Consider the following 15,974-nt stretch of genomic DNA (forward strand, 5'->3'; position numbering starts at 1 on the left):
AAATAAAAAAGCTAGGGGCATATTTGATTACCGAATTGATGGAAAAGGCAATGTTGTTTGTAGATGGAATGATAACAGTGTTGTGACTGTTGCATCTTCTGATGTCGGTGTCAATCCTTTGCAACACTCAGTCGTTATTCTCAATAGCAGAAAAAAAGATACAAGTTACTCTGCCAAATTTAATCAAGGTCTATAATCAGTACATGGGAGGAGTGGACCGAGCTGATGAAAATATTGACAAGTATCAAGCATCAATCTGTGGAAAGAAATGGTAATCGAGCCCCCTGGTTATACTGCTTTGAGCTGGCTTTACAAAATGCTTGGCAATTGCATAAAATAAACGATGTGAAGCCAATGCATCTTCTTGCATTTCGCCACCGTTTTGCCTGTCACTATATAGAGACTTATGGTAATACAGTAAAACCTCTCTATAGTGAACCTCTTTATATCGTAAAACCTCTATATATCATAGCAACGAGAGACCCCGGAGACGGCCTAACTACCTCTGCATTTCCTACCGAGACAACTAGAGACCATTAATGCACCCGCGATAACGAACATGGATTGACATTTTCAGCGATAAATGTTTCACGCTTATTCTTTTCTTTTACACCTTTACTATAATGTAATTTTCATGTTAACCATTAGTTAGGGCCATTTTGTCCCATTCGAGAGCATACCTAACAGTAAATAAGAAAAAGGCAACGAACTATCCTAATCATTTTAAGTGACAGTAAATGAAGACAGAACGCATCGTTTTCTCTCGAATCATGGTAAAAATTGCGCGATAGCACTCGCTTTCTATTACTTATGGCTTTATTTTCTTGTAATTGCTTTCATACTATGTTCAGTTAATAAAAGAGGCGACCAGCGCAGCCTATAATCCCTTGCGGGCGGAAATATTTCAACTAACTTCACTCCCATTTATGGAGACAGAATTACTCAACCGCATTGCTGCTTCCGTTTCTAAAATGAAAATATTTCATGAATTTACTGCGACTCGAAATAAATCAAATACAATTTTGCAATTATTTTATTCCCATATTTTCCAGTGTAGCACTTTCTCACTGCCGCCTTGGTAATTTTTCGATGCTTTCGTGAACGATCGTAGTTTACAATTTATTGCGCTTAGCGACAGTCATCTGTCTTGCGTGCGTATTTATGCCGCGAAATCTGACTCTTCCATCGGGAGTCCGGGACGTCAATTTCTAGCAATACTGAACGAACATCACTCCATGCGCGACAATGTTAGGTGAAGAGACAGCTAATTAGCTGATACGCCGTAGAGCAATGAAATTTTTTACTGTCGCTGCCGCATTCTGAAGTAGTTCGCCCAGCATTCACACTGGGAAATCACGTCATTTCGCAGACCTAGCGTTTCTTTGTGCCCTCGACAGAGTTTTTCTACGGAACTCTACGAGCATTGTATTCTAGAGAAAGGCAATTCGACGAAATTTTCAAAATTACGCTCAATTTCTTGTTTATTTTTTGCAATAGTCACGTGTTTATTTATTTTTTATAATCTTCAACATGTCATACGTTATAAGAATGATAAATCAATTTTCTAAAATATATTATAAGGAGTATTTTCAATTATTTGCCATAAAATATGAAAACATACGAAAATTACTTAATTAATTATAAGTTGATGATGGATTCGACAAATAAAACAAGCCGGCTGCTTGACATTACAACATTCCGAGGATTTTTCCAAGCCATCGACGAGGGCAGGTAGAAGAAAGATGTAGCAGTGACCTTTGGAATACCATCTATTTTAAACAACCGAGGAAAAACAGAAGAAACTCTATATCTAGGCTGCACAAATAAAAAACGCGGGCAGTGAAATAAGAGGATGAAAGAATTATGTTTAGAAATATAAAAGTTGTGTACTTCCCTCCAAACACTACTAGTAAATTACGACCCTTAGACCAGGGAATTATTTCTTTGGTCAAAAGGCATTATCGAAAACAGCTAGTGATTTATTTTTTATGGAGAGTGAATAGTGAAAACGACATTAAAGGTGCTCATGGAACATCCTTCAGACCATGCACAGGCTGTGCCTTTCCTCAATTTTTGAGAAATGCTTCATCAAGGCTGGGATTACGGGTGGTAGCAAACAGGAGGAAAATGAGATGCTTGATAATGAACCTACAGTTCGATAAAATCAACAAAATAGTTAACACAAATTCAACATTTGAAGACTTTGTAAATGTTGATAATGATTTATTCATTTGTTCCCCACATGAGTTGGAAGATAGTGGTGAAGGAGATGTATATATCTTGCAGGATACAGTAAGAGATGAATTTAGAGGAAGATGTTGGTAATGAGGAATCAGTTACAGTTCCCACCAAAACAGAGGTTGAGGATTTATTGAACATAATTAAATGGTTTTTATTAAGCATGGAGGAATGCGATCATAATATGATTGTATTCAATAGAATTAAAAACATTACATCGAAAGAGTTTTAAAAAGGTTAAAGCAAACCCAATAACTAATTTCTTTCTTAAAAAGCCCTCTTGAACAAGTTACTTTTACCTTTGTGTAATCATTAAATTGTAAATATATGTTCACTAATGCATGCATGTATGTTTAAATATATTAATATTCTGGTTTATCAATAAAATGGTACCTATCACTAAAACCTCTCTATAGTGAACCTCCATACATCAAAATGCCCAAATTTTGGTCCCCTCCATTACGATGTAAAGAGGTTTTACTGTACTACTGAGCCTGGTGGGAAAGGGAAACCACCTATGAATCGTAAACTTGAATCATGTCATGACGACATGAATCATTAGAATATAAAGCAGAGAAAGCGAACTCGCTGTGTCCAATGTCACAAAAATATCACTTTTCAATGTAAAATTTGCATTGCATCTTTGCATATTACGTGTTCACCTGGATATCATTCTTAAAAGTGAGTTAATAAAAGTCTGAATCAAATTTTTTGTATGTTAATAATGCGTACGTCATAGTAGTGGATTTGCCTAGTGTTCCATTTTTGGAACACCTCGTAATTAATTATTGGCAAGAGATATATTGTTTTTTCTTTCGGATATTGTTTTGATACGTATTTTTATCGACAATATGTAAAAATCAGGGTAAAATTCGCATTTTTTAAACCTTCGGTATAAATGGGTTAAATTGGAAATCTGAAATAAATGAAAAAAAAATCCACTCTGCCAACATTCTAATGTGAGGTGGCCGTCAAGTGCTCATCTATTGTCAGGAGGGCATCAAAGGCCATTTTTTTTAATAGAATCAATTAGAATTATGGCATGCATGCATAACAATGCAGTTCCTTTCAGGTTCTTGCTGCTGCTGGGCATTGTGCCCTCTGACCCTGGTGTCCTACAAAAAGTGGGCATGCTGTATGATGCGGATGGTGAGAGACAGCTTGCTCATCAGTACCTTACAGACGTGAGTTGACCTAACTTTTAGTAACTGTGAAAATTACACAGTAAAACACATGTAGAGCCATATTCCATATATTCCCCATGCTTTCAAATTACCAAAGGTCTCTATGGATGTCCTCAAATGAGTCGAATTGTGCCATTGACAGCACAGCGCTCATTTCAATCTGGCCCGGGGATGCACCATCTGCATCGTGAAATACACAATGATACGATAACCTTTCTAACAAAATGGATGTTTGCCAGCCACCATTCACGTGAAATTCAGGCAGCGCTCAGATGAGACAACTCTGCAATGTCGTTTGTCATGCCGTGGATGGTGGCCAGTGGAAAATCATTGAGTCTGAAAGTGGTCTTTCATGTGTGAACAGCAGCACCCAGCATATCTACCATCTAGGCTAAGCCATGGACGTGTGACTCTGTACCGGCATGTTGAGCAGTTTAGTGTTGACGTCATAAGAACTGTGGCAGTGAGGCATGCACATAAGTTGTCAATTAATGTAAGAATTTAAGTTACATGGCAGAATACATTATACATACATGTATTTTGAACTGACTTAAAAGTTACAACATATTAACGGATGATGTCATCGGGAGTTTCTCTATTGATCCTGATGCTATGCTAACAATCTACTACGCAGTTTATAAACTGTGCTCTAAGCATATTTCACTTCAAATCTACATCGACCACTGCTGTTTTTAGTGAACACCTGTTCAGTACTGCAGGCAATATTTATGTCAAAAAAGAATAGATTAGACCCAGATAGGGTGAAAATGTTTAATTTTTAAAATCAAAACATTGAGAAAGAACCAGTGGCTGCCCAATGTCATGTGACACATTGGTCAATCATGCATTCTTTAACAACATGTTATTTAAACTTTTTTACTAAATAAAATTATGGAGATGGTCTTAAGTTTTTTACAGTGCTTTCCTGCTTATTTAAATCTTTAGTTTTATTATTTTCATTCACTTCTTGTGGTTCTTCATTTAAATTTGCCATTGATTTAGAAAAGAGAGTTCGTCCTTCAAAGCGAGTGTCGAGAACGGAAAACCAATGGGGGAGAACCATACCAGTGCAGAGAACCAAAAAAATCTATGAACCAACTCATCCTTAATATATAGACACAATAATGTCAAAAAATGATGCGTGTAGCGCATTATAATGGTGCAGGAGCGAGTCACCATCACTGAAACAGAAACACACAAAAAGTAACACCCACACGGGAAATAATTTTTTGGAGCTTTTTGAAGCCAATGGCTTTTTTTCTCAACATCTAACAAGAAACAAATGAATGGGGAGCAGGAAAAGGGAGGAGTGAGGGGGATGGGGGAGAGAGGTGAGAGATGGGGGAGTGGGCTAGGAGGAAGCTTTCAACCCAGGGGAGCAACTCGCTTGTAGGTGTCAAATGCAAATGCTAATTGGAGGGTGTGGGGATTGAGGGTGGATTGGGGGGAAGAGATGCAAGAATTGACACTTTGAAACATTCATCGAAGAGAGAGTAATGGGTCAAAGAATGGTGGGATGCATGGAGTGGGGGATGACGGACTGCAGGAGGCATGGCGATTACTTATTATTTATAGGTGATCTGTGGAGTAGAAGGGAAAATCTGGGAGGTGGAATTGTGGTTAGAAAGAATGGGGTACAAGTCCTTGAGGAGGATATCGTGTGGGGCATGAGCGCAAGGAAGGAAATTAGGTAGTGAGCAGGGAGGGGGAGGAATTTTTATCCTTGCGGAGTTTATTTGGAATGCACAGTTTTTTCTTATTTTATTGTTTTAAAAGTTTTTCAGGGTACCCGTGGTGAAGAAGAGAGGTGTTTAGTTTAGAGAGGAACTTCTGAAGATTGTCAGGGTTATTGCAAATCCTATGCTCTCAGATAGAGAGAGGATAAGGGATGGAACGTTTGGCGTGTGGTGGACGGCAGCTTTTGCATTGGAGGTATTGCTTCTGGTTAGTGGCTTTGATTTGAACCAGTGTCTTAAATTTGTTATTGCAAGAAAGGTGTATGCCCACATCCAAGTAAGTGCTGGAGGTAGAAAGAAACTGAGGCGTAAGAGTTGAGTGAAGAGACAAAGGTGTTGAGATTTGATGTCATGGGACCAGAGAAGAAAAATGTCTTCTGTATGAATCTAAGGTAAAGAAGAGGTTTTAGAGGGTAATTTTTTAGGAATTTTTCCCCGAACAGGCCGAAGAAAAGAATGGCATAACAAGGGCTAAACCTACTTTTCATTGCACAGCCGTACATTTGCAGATAGTAGTTATTGTTAAAAGAGAAGGCATTGTGGGTGAGAATAAAATGAGAAAGATCAAGAAGAAAGCCAGTGCTGGGGTTTTGAGGTGCGGGTGGTAGTGAAAGATAGTGGCGGAGAGCAGCGAGTCCCTCAGAATGAGGGATTGAAGTGTACAGTGAGGTTACATCAATGGTGGCCATGATAATGGGCTGATTGGGGGGGGGGAGGGAAATAGAATTGAGTTTTCGAAAGGAAGTCATGGGAATCTTTGATGGCTGATGGATGGGGCTGAATGAAGGGTTGGAGATAGAAATCAACGAATGCAAAGATGCGCTTCGTAAGAGAATTTTGGGCGGAAACTGTGGGGGAGGCTGGGTTACCGTATAAGCGCGTGTAAGAGGCGCACCTTTTTTCCCGGAAATTGCAGCCGAAAATGAGGGTGCGCCTCTTACACAGACTTCTTATCTTCCCCCCCTCCCCTTCACCGGTCGCAAGTCTAAGGGGAATTGAGTGGCCTTGGTTTTCAGTGTGAGTCAGTCAACTCTAATCCTAGGTTAAAAACAAGCGGCAGGCAGGAGAGTTTCTTCCTTAGTGACGTATTTTTAAAATGCTCCTGTTTGCTTTTCATGTAAGCATCGCGCCATCACGTCGGTACCCCAGAGGTGAACATGGAAAACATCGCTCGGGGGTTTTTCGCTCCGGAGGGCGCGCTAAATTTACTGCCACGAGTGGGCATCCCGCGGAATTTATACTGCTTATAGTAATCGGTTGTCAAACGTAGAGAAACACGTATTTTTAAATGACATACCTTGTCAATAGTCAATATCTGTCTTGCCGAGTAATTTCCATTACGCTGAGTACCTGATTTTCCAAAAATCATCTTCAGACGCTAATATCTGGATTATTGCAACTAAAAATTATATTGGTGTCAAAACCTGCGGTTTAAAAAATTCGAACGAGTGTGTTCATTGTTGGACTAGCCCTGAAGGAGAGGTCGAGGGGAAGGAGCGTGATCCCTCCGTCTTCGAAGCAAGCAACGAAATACGGAGGGGAAGGAGTGCGCTCTCTCCCCTCCGTATTTCAAGCTACGAGGCTATGAGCGAAGGAGCACAAGAAGAACACGTCCGATCTTGCATGTGACGTCGTTGCCTTCAAAGCGAAGGGGCGAAGGCGCAGCAAATGTGATATACGCAGTTTGCGTTGCCTTAAGTTTCTAGTCCGTCTCTTCTTGTTTGAATGCGCTTATGCTACGCTTGTTTCCTCCGAAATTGTCCTGTTTGGACTATTTTGAATATTAGTAGCCTTGTTGTAACTATAAATCTTTGTGTCAAACAATTATAGCTTAAAAAACTTAAATTCTGTCAGATATGCATTGCGCTAGATCTCTTTCTTTTTTTGAGCCTCGTGCGTGTCATACAATTATTGAAAGCTATCGAGATATCTTCGGGTCGAGTAGATGACTCACCTAGCATTTAGCCTCCATAAACTGGGAGATCGATCAAGGTCAGTTGGTGAGACGGGGTAGGGATGAAACACGTTTCCATTGTTCCCCTGTAACTTGAGGTTTTCCTATTTTCCTGTGGGGTCTCGGAAAGGAAAAAAAAACGGCAGAGGCATTGGCTGATGGAGGGCCGAGTGTGGTTCCGTTAAATCTACGACGTGGTTATTATCCTACGGCGCTGAGATTGCCCCGATTGTTGTCCAAGCTTTTGGGAAGGTTCATGCTATGTGCCTGTCGTGTTTTGACTTAAAATTTTCCACGGCTGCAATTCTATTGCAATACTTCTGCGAGAACATTTAAACAAAATTGTTCGTGAATAGGACAAGCATCGTTGAGCAACGGCGTATGTGAAGAGAGGATCGGAACTCTTTCTACTCCCTCTTATGCCGCTTTTACCGCCGCAGTTATCAAAATTTCCTCTTTCAATTAATATTGAAAGAGGGAAGTTCGGTAACTGTCGAAATTCCAGGCGTATGTCTGCAACACCGCGCGATAGTATTAAGAAAATGCCGCAAAATGTTTTTCTTCATAGCTCCGATGCTCAAAATAGGGGTGCGCCTCTTACACGTGTGCACCTCTTACACACGCTTATACGGTATTTGCTTCATGAATTTTTGGAAGGATATGGAAAGATGGTGAAGTGGAGTGATGTGGTAAAATGTCCGACTGGCTTAGACAGTCGGAGGGACCGTTTGTTTTTAGTAGGGCGTTCAATTCCCAGTGGAAATCAGAGTCAGGGTCTGTCGAAGGAGGGGAGTAGGAGGAGGAGGAGTCTCCTATTAGTCTGTTGCACTCCACGGCGTAGTCACAGATGTCGATTACAATGACCATGGAACCTTTATAGGCCATGGTAATCACTATATTTGGGTCTTTTTGGAGTTTCCTGATGGCAGCGGACTCGGAGGGGGTGAGGTGAGGTGGTGCGTTAAGAGAGTGTTGGAAAGAATGGCTCAAGACCCTGGAAAGGGGACAGTTGATAGAAGTTTGAAGCAGGTGGTGGGGTGGAAATGGTTTAGGCTGGTGGGGTGGAAATGGTTTAGGCTGGTGGGGTGGAAAGGGTTTAGGCTGGTGGGGTGGAAAGGGTTTAGGCTGGTGGGAGGAAGGGGTATGGAAGTTGAGGAGAGCATTGTGAATACTATCAGGTGTCTGATGTCTTGTGTGGGAAGTTTAAAAAACCATCCATAGCAGGTCTTGGAAAAAATGCAAAACGTCCATGAGGAGAGTGGTAGGGTTAATCCTAGAGGTTGGAGAAAGGAAAGCCTGTGGTTGAGGACAGAAACTTTGGTGGGGCTGAGCTCAGGGGATGAAAGGTTTACCACTTGCTGATTGGTAGGTTCCCCTGGGTCCTGGTCATTAGGGCCAATTGGCGTAGGAGCACAGGCCGGGTTGAGCACTCGGGGGCTACTCTGGGCCACGGCAGGGTTGGAGGGGGGAGTTTGAAATTGACTCACATGGGCATCATAAAAAATTAAAAGATGTAACTAATGGGGAATAATTAGTTGAATTTTCAGTGGGATGCAGGTGATCTTTCTCAGGAGAGAAGAGGAGAGACTAGGGGAGGGAAGGAAGGGTGTAAAGATGGAGGGAGGAAAAACGGTTGATGGGCCTTGGTGGTGCTTAAGTGGGCAGTTGATTCCTGGTGCAGAAAATGCACGCCTGCTCCAGGGCCTTCAGCTCTTGGGGGGTGGTAGTTGGGGGGAGGGAGGCCAATATTTCAACTTTAAAACTGTTGAAATTATTGACTTCTAGATAGTGGTAACGTTATTTTAATATCAAACACAAATACAATGAGAACTTCTTCTTCACACGAAACAGAATTGACTTCAACTGAGCACATGGTGTGAATCGCACAGCATGCTACAACCAACCATCGATATATCGATAGTGTCTAAGCAAACTATCGAATGTAGTTAATTTGCTTTTCAATACTTCCTCTCAAACTAACTACACACAAGTTAAATTTATTGCATCAACTAGACCCAGCATTTCACACAAAGTCTTAAATCGTGGCCCTGCCAATGGCTTAGTGAGGATGTCAGCCACTTGTTTCAAACCCTCGACATGTCCAATGTTCAATGTTCCATCACTGCACTTTTCCCGTACAAAATGGTATTTAACATCTATATGTTTTGATCTCTTATGAAACTCTGGGTTATTTGCAAGTTTTACAGCGCTCATATTATCAACTAGTAACTTTGGTGAGTCTTTTAAACATGTCACTTCAGAAAATAATCTTTTCATGTTTTTCCAGTCTTTGTTTGAGGGGCTCTCAAGGGATTGGGAGACAATACTCACGGCATAGGCTATATCAGGGCGTGTAGCCACCATTAGGAACATAAGGCTCCCTACAGCCTCACGATATGGTATACTGGCATCCAAGGGTTGATCCTCAGTGCCATCGTCACCACCAGAGGCACCAGGTTCGGCGGGTGTCGAGACAGCATTTGCATCAGCAAACCGAAACCGCTCCAGAACCTTCTTCGTGTATGAACCTTGGCTCACAAAAATTGAACCATTGCTTAGCTGCTGAATTCCCATCCCAAGGAAAGAACTAAGAGGGCCCATAGTGATTTTAAACTCCATCTTTAGATGCTCTAAAAACTCACTCATTTCCCCTTCATCTGTTCCAGCAATCAGCCCATCATCCACATAGATTACAATTAACAGTTTTTTGTCCATCCTATTCCTCACAAATAGGCAATGGTCAGCAGAGCTCCTCTTCATCCCCTGTTTTGCTAAAAATGCAACCAGTCTGTTATTCCAGCAGCGAGGCGCCTGTTTCAGTCCATATATGCTTCGATTTAAGCGACAAACTCGGTTTGTACCATCCTCATACCCCTGTGGTTGCTGTATGTACACTTCTTCTTTAAGTTTTCCATAAAGAAAAGCTGTTTTCACATCAAATTGTTGAAGCTTCAATCTTTCCTCAGCAGCCACACTAAGAACCGATCTTACAGTCTCGAATCTTGCCACTGGACTAAAAGTTTCTTCGTAGTCAATACCTAGGCGTTGAGTACAACCTTTCGCTACCAAACGTGCTTTGTAGCACTGGACTGCCCCATTGGCTGGATGGGTTTTCACACGAAAAACCCACCGATTATTTATGACCTTTTTTCCATTTGGTAAATCAACTAGAGTCCACACTTCATTCTCTTTCAAGGAGTTCATCTCATCTTCCATGGCACTCTTCCACAAGTCTCCATCTTCTGAATTTATCGCTTCACTAAAAGATGATGGAGATGTTGACTCTGCTGCCATGACATAGTCCTTCAGATATGCAGGCTGCTTTACTTGCCTTTTGGGACGCAGCTGGGGCATCTCTTCATCTTCAGATGGTTCTTCCTCTACTTCTGAGTCGTCCACGGATTCAAGATCTCCTACTTCCTGATTATTGTGTGGTTCAGTATTATTCTCATCCACATTTCTCTTCTCAGGATGATTACTGATTCTAAACTCTGACTTATTGGGCAAAACTTCTAGTGGTTTAAACAAAACATCTCGGCTCATTATTACTCTTTTTGAGTTTGGCAGCCAGCACCTATATCCATCCCTTTCATCGCAGTATCCTACAAATCTGGCATATGTTGATTTCTTGTCCCACTTCCTCCGGCGTTGCTTAGGAACATGTACATAGCATTCTGCACCAAACACTTTCAAGTGCTCTACATTAACAGGACCTTTTTTCAGCCATACTTCCAGAGGGGATTTTCCATATACCTTTGACGGACCGGTACGATTCAAGACAAAGCATGCTGTATTCACAGCTTCCGCCCATAGTCCTTTAGGAAGATTTTGTGCATGCAACATAGATCTTGCACTCTCCACTAAAGTTCTATTTTCACGTTCTGCCACTCCATTCTGTTCTGGAGTGTAGGGCATGGACATCCGTATCTTAATACCTTTCTTCGTTCAGGGCAAAATGTCTGTTCCTCTTTTTACCTTGTTCAGGGCACTTGTTTGCTAGATGACCACGCTGATGGCATTTAAAACGTTTTCTAGTCTCTTCTTTACCTTTCTTCGATTCGGCTTTCACAGCAAAAGCAGATGAGTCTATTTCCTTTTCCGGAAGCCTCATCTCAATTAATCGAAGTCTCTCAATCAGAAGATTGATAGAACGATCAGGAATGGGTATACTCTCCCACACACTTTGAATTCAAAGTATTCCCTGGGCAAAGTCGACATAATTCTGCTCATCAAGAGCAATTCAGGGAGCACAGCATCCGTCAATCGCTTCAGCTCGTCATTCAGGTCCGTGAAGTCCTTCTGGAGACGAGCAACGTACGCTGCGATGTCTTCGGATTCCTTTTTCTCCGACGAGAAAAATTTCTCCATCAACCGATCCACTCTTTGGCCCGAACTTTGCTCATATACTGACAGCAGCTTCTTCCAAATTTCTTCAGCAGTGGCACATGTCGCAGTCAATTCAACATCAGCATCATCCATGCTACTCACGAGTATAATTTGTGCCAGAGAGTCGGCTTTTTCATACTCTCGCACAGCAAGTCTATGCGCAGTAATTTCACCTTCAGAAGCAGCCGTGGCAAGCATACTGGGATGTCTTCGTCCGTGAACTACATCGGCCACTTCGTGATGCTTCAAGAATAATTCTATTTGCCGTTTCCATCTACTCCAATTTTCCCCCCCGTTCAGTTTTTCAATATTGGCTCGGAAATCCATTTTATAGTCCGTTTGGAACATAGAACCGAAGAACAAATCGCCAAAACTAAAGTTGCGATTGGAGTTCACAAAAATAACGTTCTCTCACTAAAACTGACCGCACATTTCCGGTGATCAAGCAGACTGGGCCCATAACCTGTTGAAATTATTGACTTCTAGATAGTGGTAACGTTATTTTAATATCAAACACAAATACAATGAGAACTTCTTCTTCACACGAAACAGAATTGACTTCAACTGAGCACATGGTGTGAATCGCACAGCATGCTACAACCAACCATCGATATATCGATAGTGTCTAAGCAAACTATCGAATGTAGTTAATTTGCTTTTCAATAAAAACACTTGTCAAATGGAGCATTGTGGGAAGAGGCATGTATGGCTTCCGGAAGAGAAGCAGAAAGAGAGGAATGAAATTTTTAATGACGCCTTGGTCCCGTAAGCGTGGCTTTCATTAAGTTTATTAAAAGCTGCTAGATGATGGAGAGCCACCTCGAAACGGACTTCATCGGAAACGCAGCCATGAGTACGTTGTCATCGGAAGAGATGCTTGGGAAATGATCTCTCTTGGTGACTCCACGGACGTGGGCTGATGGCAGGTAGGGGAGGTAGTCATAGTTGGGTCGCGGAATAGGAGTGTACTGTTTGGTTGGAATAAAGTTGAGTTGTTTTGTGTGAGCATTTGGACTTGTTCCCTGCTTTTCCTCTTCCATTTATTCATTGGGATTTCGCAACTACTTTGTCACTATCTCTATAGCCATCCATGCCTTTTTATTTGATTTCCACATAATCTTTACTCCCTCCTTTAAGCACCTTGATTTTCGACTTTATCTATCACCAACGATCTCAGAAAATCACCTTCCATGTTTCCCCCTACTAAGATCATCAGTCTATCTGGAGACCCCTTCCCTTCCGAGCATTTTTATGATTTAAGGGCCATGATGTTGTTAGGCAAGGCCCTGAAAAACAATCCTGTTTCATCTGCATTGTAGATGTCCCTGTTGTAGTATTTGAAGTTTTCTATTGAGCGTTCCACATTTAGTTGACAGTACGGGCTCTTATGGAGAATCGTTTTCCATGTTAATCTCCATAAGGCCGGGAGCGCGGTGTTGTCAATAACAGCACGAAAATTAATGTTGCGCTAAACACTGATTGAAAATTGCATTCCTATGTAGAAAGAAATGCTGCATTCATTGGTGCCAATAGTTTTTCGATAAAAATTATAACAAAGGCTATAAAAAACATTTCCTTAAATTTCCATCATAAAAGTGTATTTTTTTACTTTATCTTCTTCTCGTAATTGCTGCCTGACCGTTGTCCGTATTGAAATGAATCTCCTGCACAAAATTCTTCACACTATTTTCTCTTTGAAGGTCTTCACCAATTGTACAATGATTGAGGTAAAATGTTGTTATGCCGAAGTAACACCCTTTAGGACAAGAAAATTTTGATATTTGCAAGGTAAAAAGTAGTCGCTTACTAACTTACGTTTATTAAGTCATAGGTCCCTATATGCTGCGTATCAAATAGGGAGAAAACTTCAAAGTTATTTTTGGTGAAAAAATCACTAGCTTACATCAATTTTGAAGGGAGTTACAAGGTTTTGATCTTAAGAAAAAATATGACGGCGCCGCTGGGCCAGGCTTCTTACTTTCTCTTGCGCGCAGAGGGAAAATTCTCAGGCGGAAAAGGAGTATTTGTCAATGCATACTATGAAATTTATGCATCTATTAGTTTGATATCCTAAACAGAGAATACTTATACGTCGTAACAGCAGTGTTTTCTATCTCAATACATTGATACACGAAAGTAAGCAAGCGGCTTGGAAATGAGACGCTTTCACCTTGGGTGTTTCGGTCCCAACTGCGGAAACCAAGAAAGAGAATATCTCATAATCTGTGCGAAACACTACCCCATCCAGTGCAAGCCATTTATAAAAGGGGGCTTGGGTTTTTCCTGAAGTTCCTTTCGTAGGGTATCATAAAAAAACTGCACCAGAAGCGACCCTAGCCCAAGAGGCCGTGGGAAGAATTTACGAAGGCGTTCAGTTTGTCGTTGCATTTTTTGGAGTGAACAAGTGTTGTGTGGTCTGCTGAATTTGAAAATCGTGAACTGTGTTTTACACTTATCTCTGCTGTGATGCGCCCAATTACTATGTCTGATGCAAAGAAGAGGAGATAAGGTGAGAAGCTCAGAAGCAGAGAAGCCGCGAAAGACAGTTGGTGCTAAAAGTCTTCTCGTACTTCAGGAAATCTCCCAGCATTAGTGAGGCCTGCCGAGAAACTTCGAAGGCCACTGGGTGCTTGGATTGTCAATGTTTACAGAGTGAGAAAGGAAAGATCCCGTCGTCCATTGTTAACACCTTCAAAAACTAAAGAAATTAGACAGCCTTACAAAAATTCGTGAGCAGTGATTTTCGACAATTTTGTGAGATCGGGAATTAGAAGTAAGGTACATGAATCCTTCGTGAAAAATATTCCTCCGACTTTAAAGTCCATCTCAAACTCGGTAAATATGGATAGTATTATCCCAGATTACAAAACGACAACACTATATCGTCTTCTTTTGGACATAGGCTTCGTGTATGAACGCAGGGGGAAAAGAAGCATCCTTATTGAAAGGGATGATATTATTCGTTGGCGGCACAATTAATTATTTAAGGCAGCTAAAAAAATATCGTCGCAAACACAGGACGAGTGTATTCACAGACGAAAGTTGGATTAATGTTGGACAAATAGTGAACATGACTTTGCGAAACAAACAAATAAAAAATCCGCGTCAAGCTTTCCTCGCTGGACTAAGTACTGGGCTTGGCCCCCACTTCCTGAGGAGGACGAGTTGCAATTATGCATGCAGAAACGGAAAAAGTGTTCATTAAAGGATCATCGCATTTGTTTCTGTACAAAAAGAACTCAATGGATGAGCATGAAGAAGTGGATGGCGAGTGTTACGAGAGATGGTTTGAGCACTCACTTCTTGCAAACTTACCCGAAGGATCAATAGGGAAATTGCATACTTTTTATAAACAGTATGCTGATATACTACAGTAAACACTTAGTACCGCAATATACTTTTTTCCGCTTAAAATTCAGTTTATACCCTAGAAAATGACTCCCAAAAGTCGCCCGAGTTTCGCGGGCTAAAAAATACCGCCCCCACTAATCTTTGGCTGTGACGTCATAGTTCAGTACGAGTCCAAGATCCAAGCCCAGTAACTGCACGTTTGGAAGAGCCGCGTTGCGTTTAAAGGAGAACATGGGTGAAATAAGGAAAAATTACAAGTGGTGCATTGTTCCTCTGTGCAATAACACCCCAGAAAAAATTTTCGTCTGCATTCCCACGGAGGAAATTAGAAGAAAAGCCGTCTGTCGGGATGAGCGTTACGGAAAAATAAGAGTATAATAAACGGAATGATAAACCCGTGTGCTATGTGAGCTAAGATAACTTTAATATAAATAATATTTCCATATTTCATTGACTGAATAACTTGAAACTGAGATTTTTCGATAATTCGGCCGCCGTAGAATAAAAACTCAACTTCCGAACAAAAATCGAGATAGGTGTTTCTCGATGGTTACGATCGTTACGATGGACTCAAATTATTAAGGCACTTGTTCAATTTTAGTTACGGAAGGACATAGAAAATTCCATGATGTTTAAAATCAAGGGAGGAAATATGAAAATCCAGCAAAATGAGCAACGTTGATCCTCATGCATTCGAGTGCCAGCCAAGAAGACAGCGTTTTCTTCTACTCTCGGCGTCAAAATGATGTGCCGCTGTACTTTGCAAATTTATATCCTGGCTTCACTGCATGGTATAATAATGAACTATTCGTCATTCTAAAGGAAATTTTATCCTAAATTCTGATTTATTTTATTACAAAAAATTTCAAAAATGTAGACACGGCCAGTGCAATAAATGACTCCGCGCACCGAAAAATTAGCCGTTTTGTCAACTTCATGAACTTTGCAACCCAACGTAGGGAAAACTACTACGTCTACAGCATTCATCTTCCACATTAATTTACACTCATCAGTGCGGATTAATAAAATGACTTTTGGGTATTTTTAGAACTTATATTTTGTAATAAATTAATGAAAATATTTAAACATTATCTTGTCCCATATAGTTTATCCCGAAAGATTGGA

The 15,974-nt window shown here is 41.0% G+C and overlaps 1 protein-coding gene across 3 annotated transcripts in view; it reads left to right on the forward strand.

The window, feature by feature from the left end:
* LOC124160095 (intraflagellar transport protein 88 homolog) overlaps positions 1-15,974 on the forward strand; it is a 171,275-nt gene that overhangs the window by 103,153 nt on the left and 52,148 nt on the right. For all 3 annotated transcript variants that reach the window (XM_046535816.1, XM_046535818.1, XM_046535817.1), the window contains one exon: positions 3,311-3,422. In XM_046535816.1, the coding sequence (XP_046391772.1) occupies positions 3,311-3,422 (112 nt within the window). The remainder of the gene's footprint in view (positions 1-3,310; positions 3,423-15,974) is intronic.

The sequence above is a fragment of the Ischnura elegans genome, chromosome 6 (genome assembly GCF_921293095.1).
Source record: "Ischnura elegans chromosome 6, ioIscEleg1.1, whole genome shotgun sequence".
Lineage (NCBI taxonomy): Eukaryota > Metazoa > Arthropoda > Insecta > Odonata > Coenagrionidae > Ischnura > Ischnura elegans.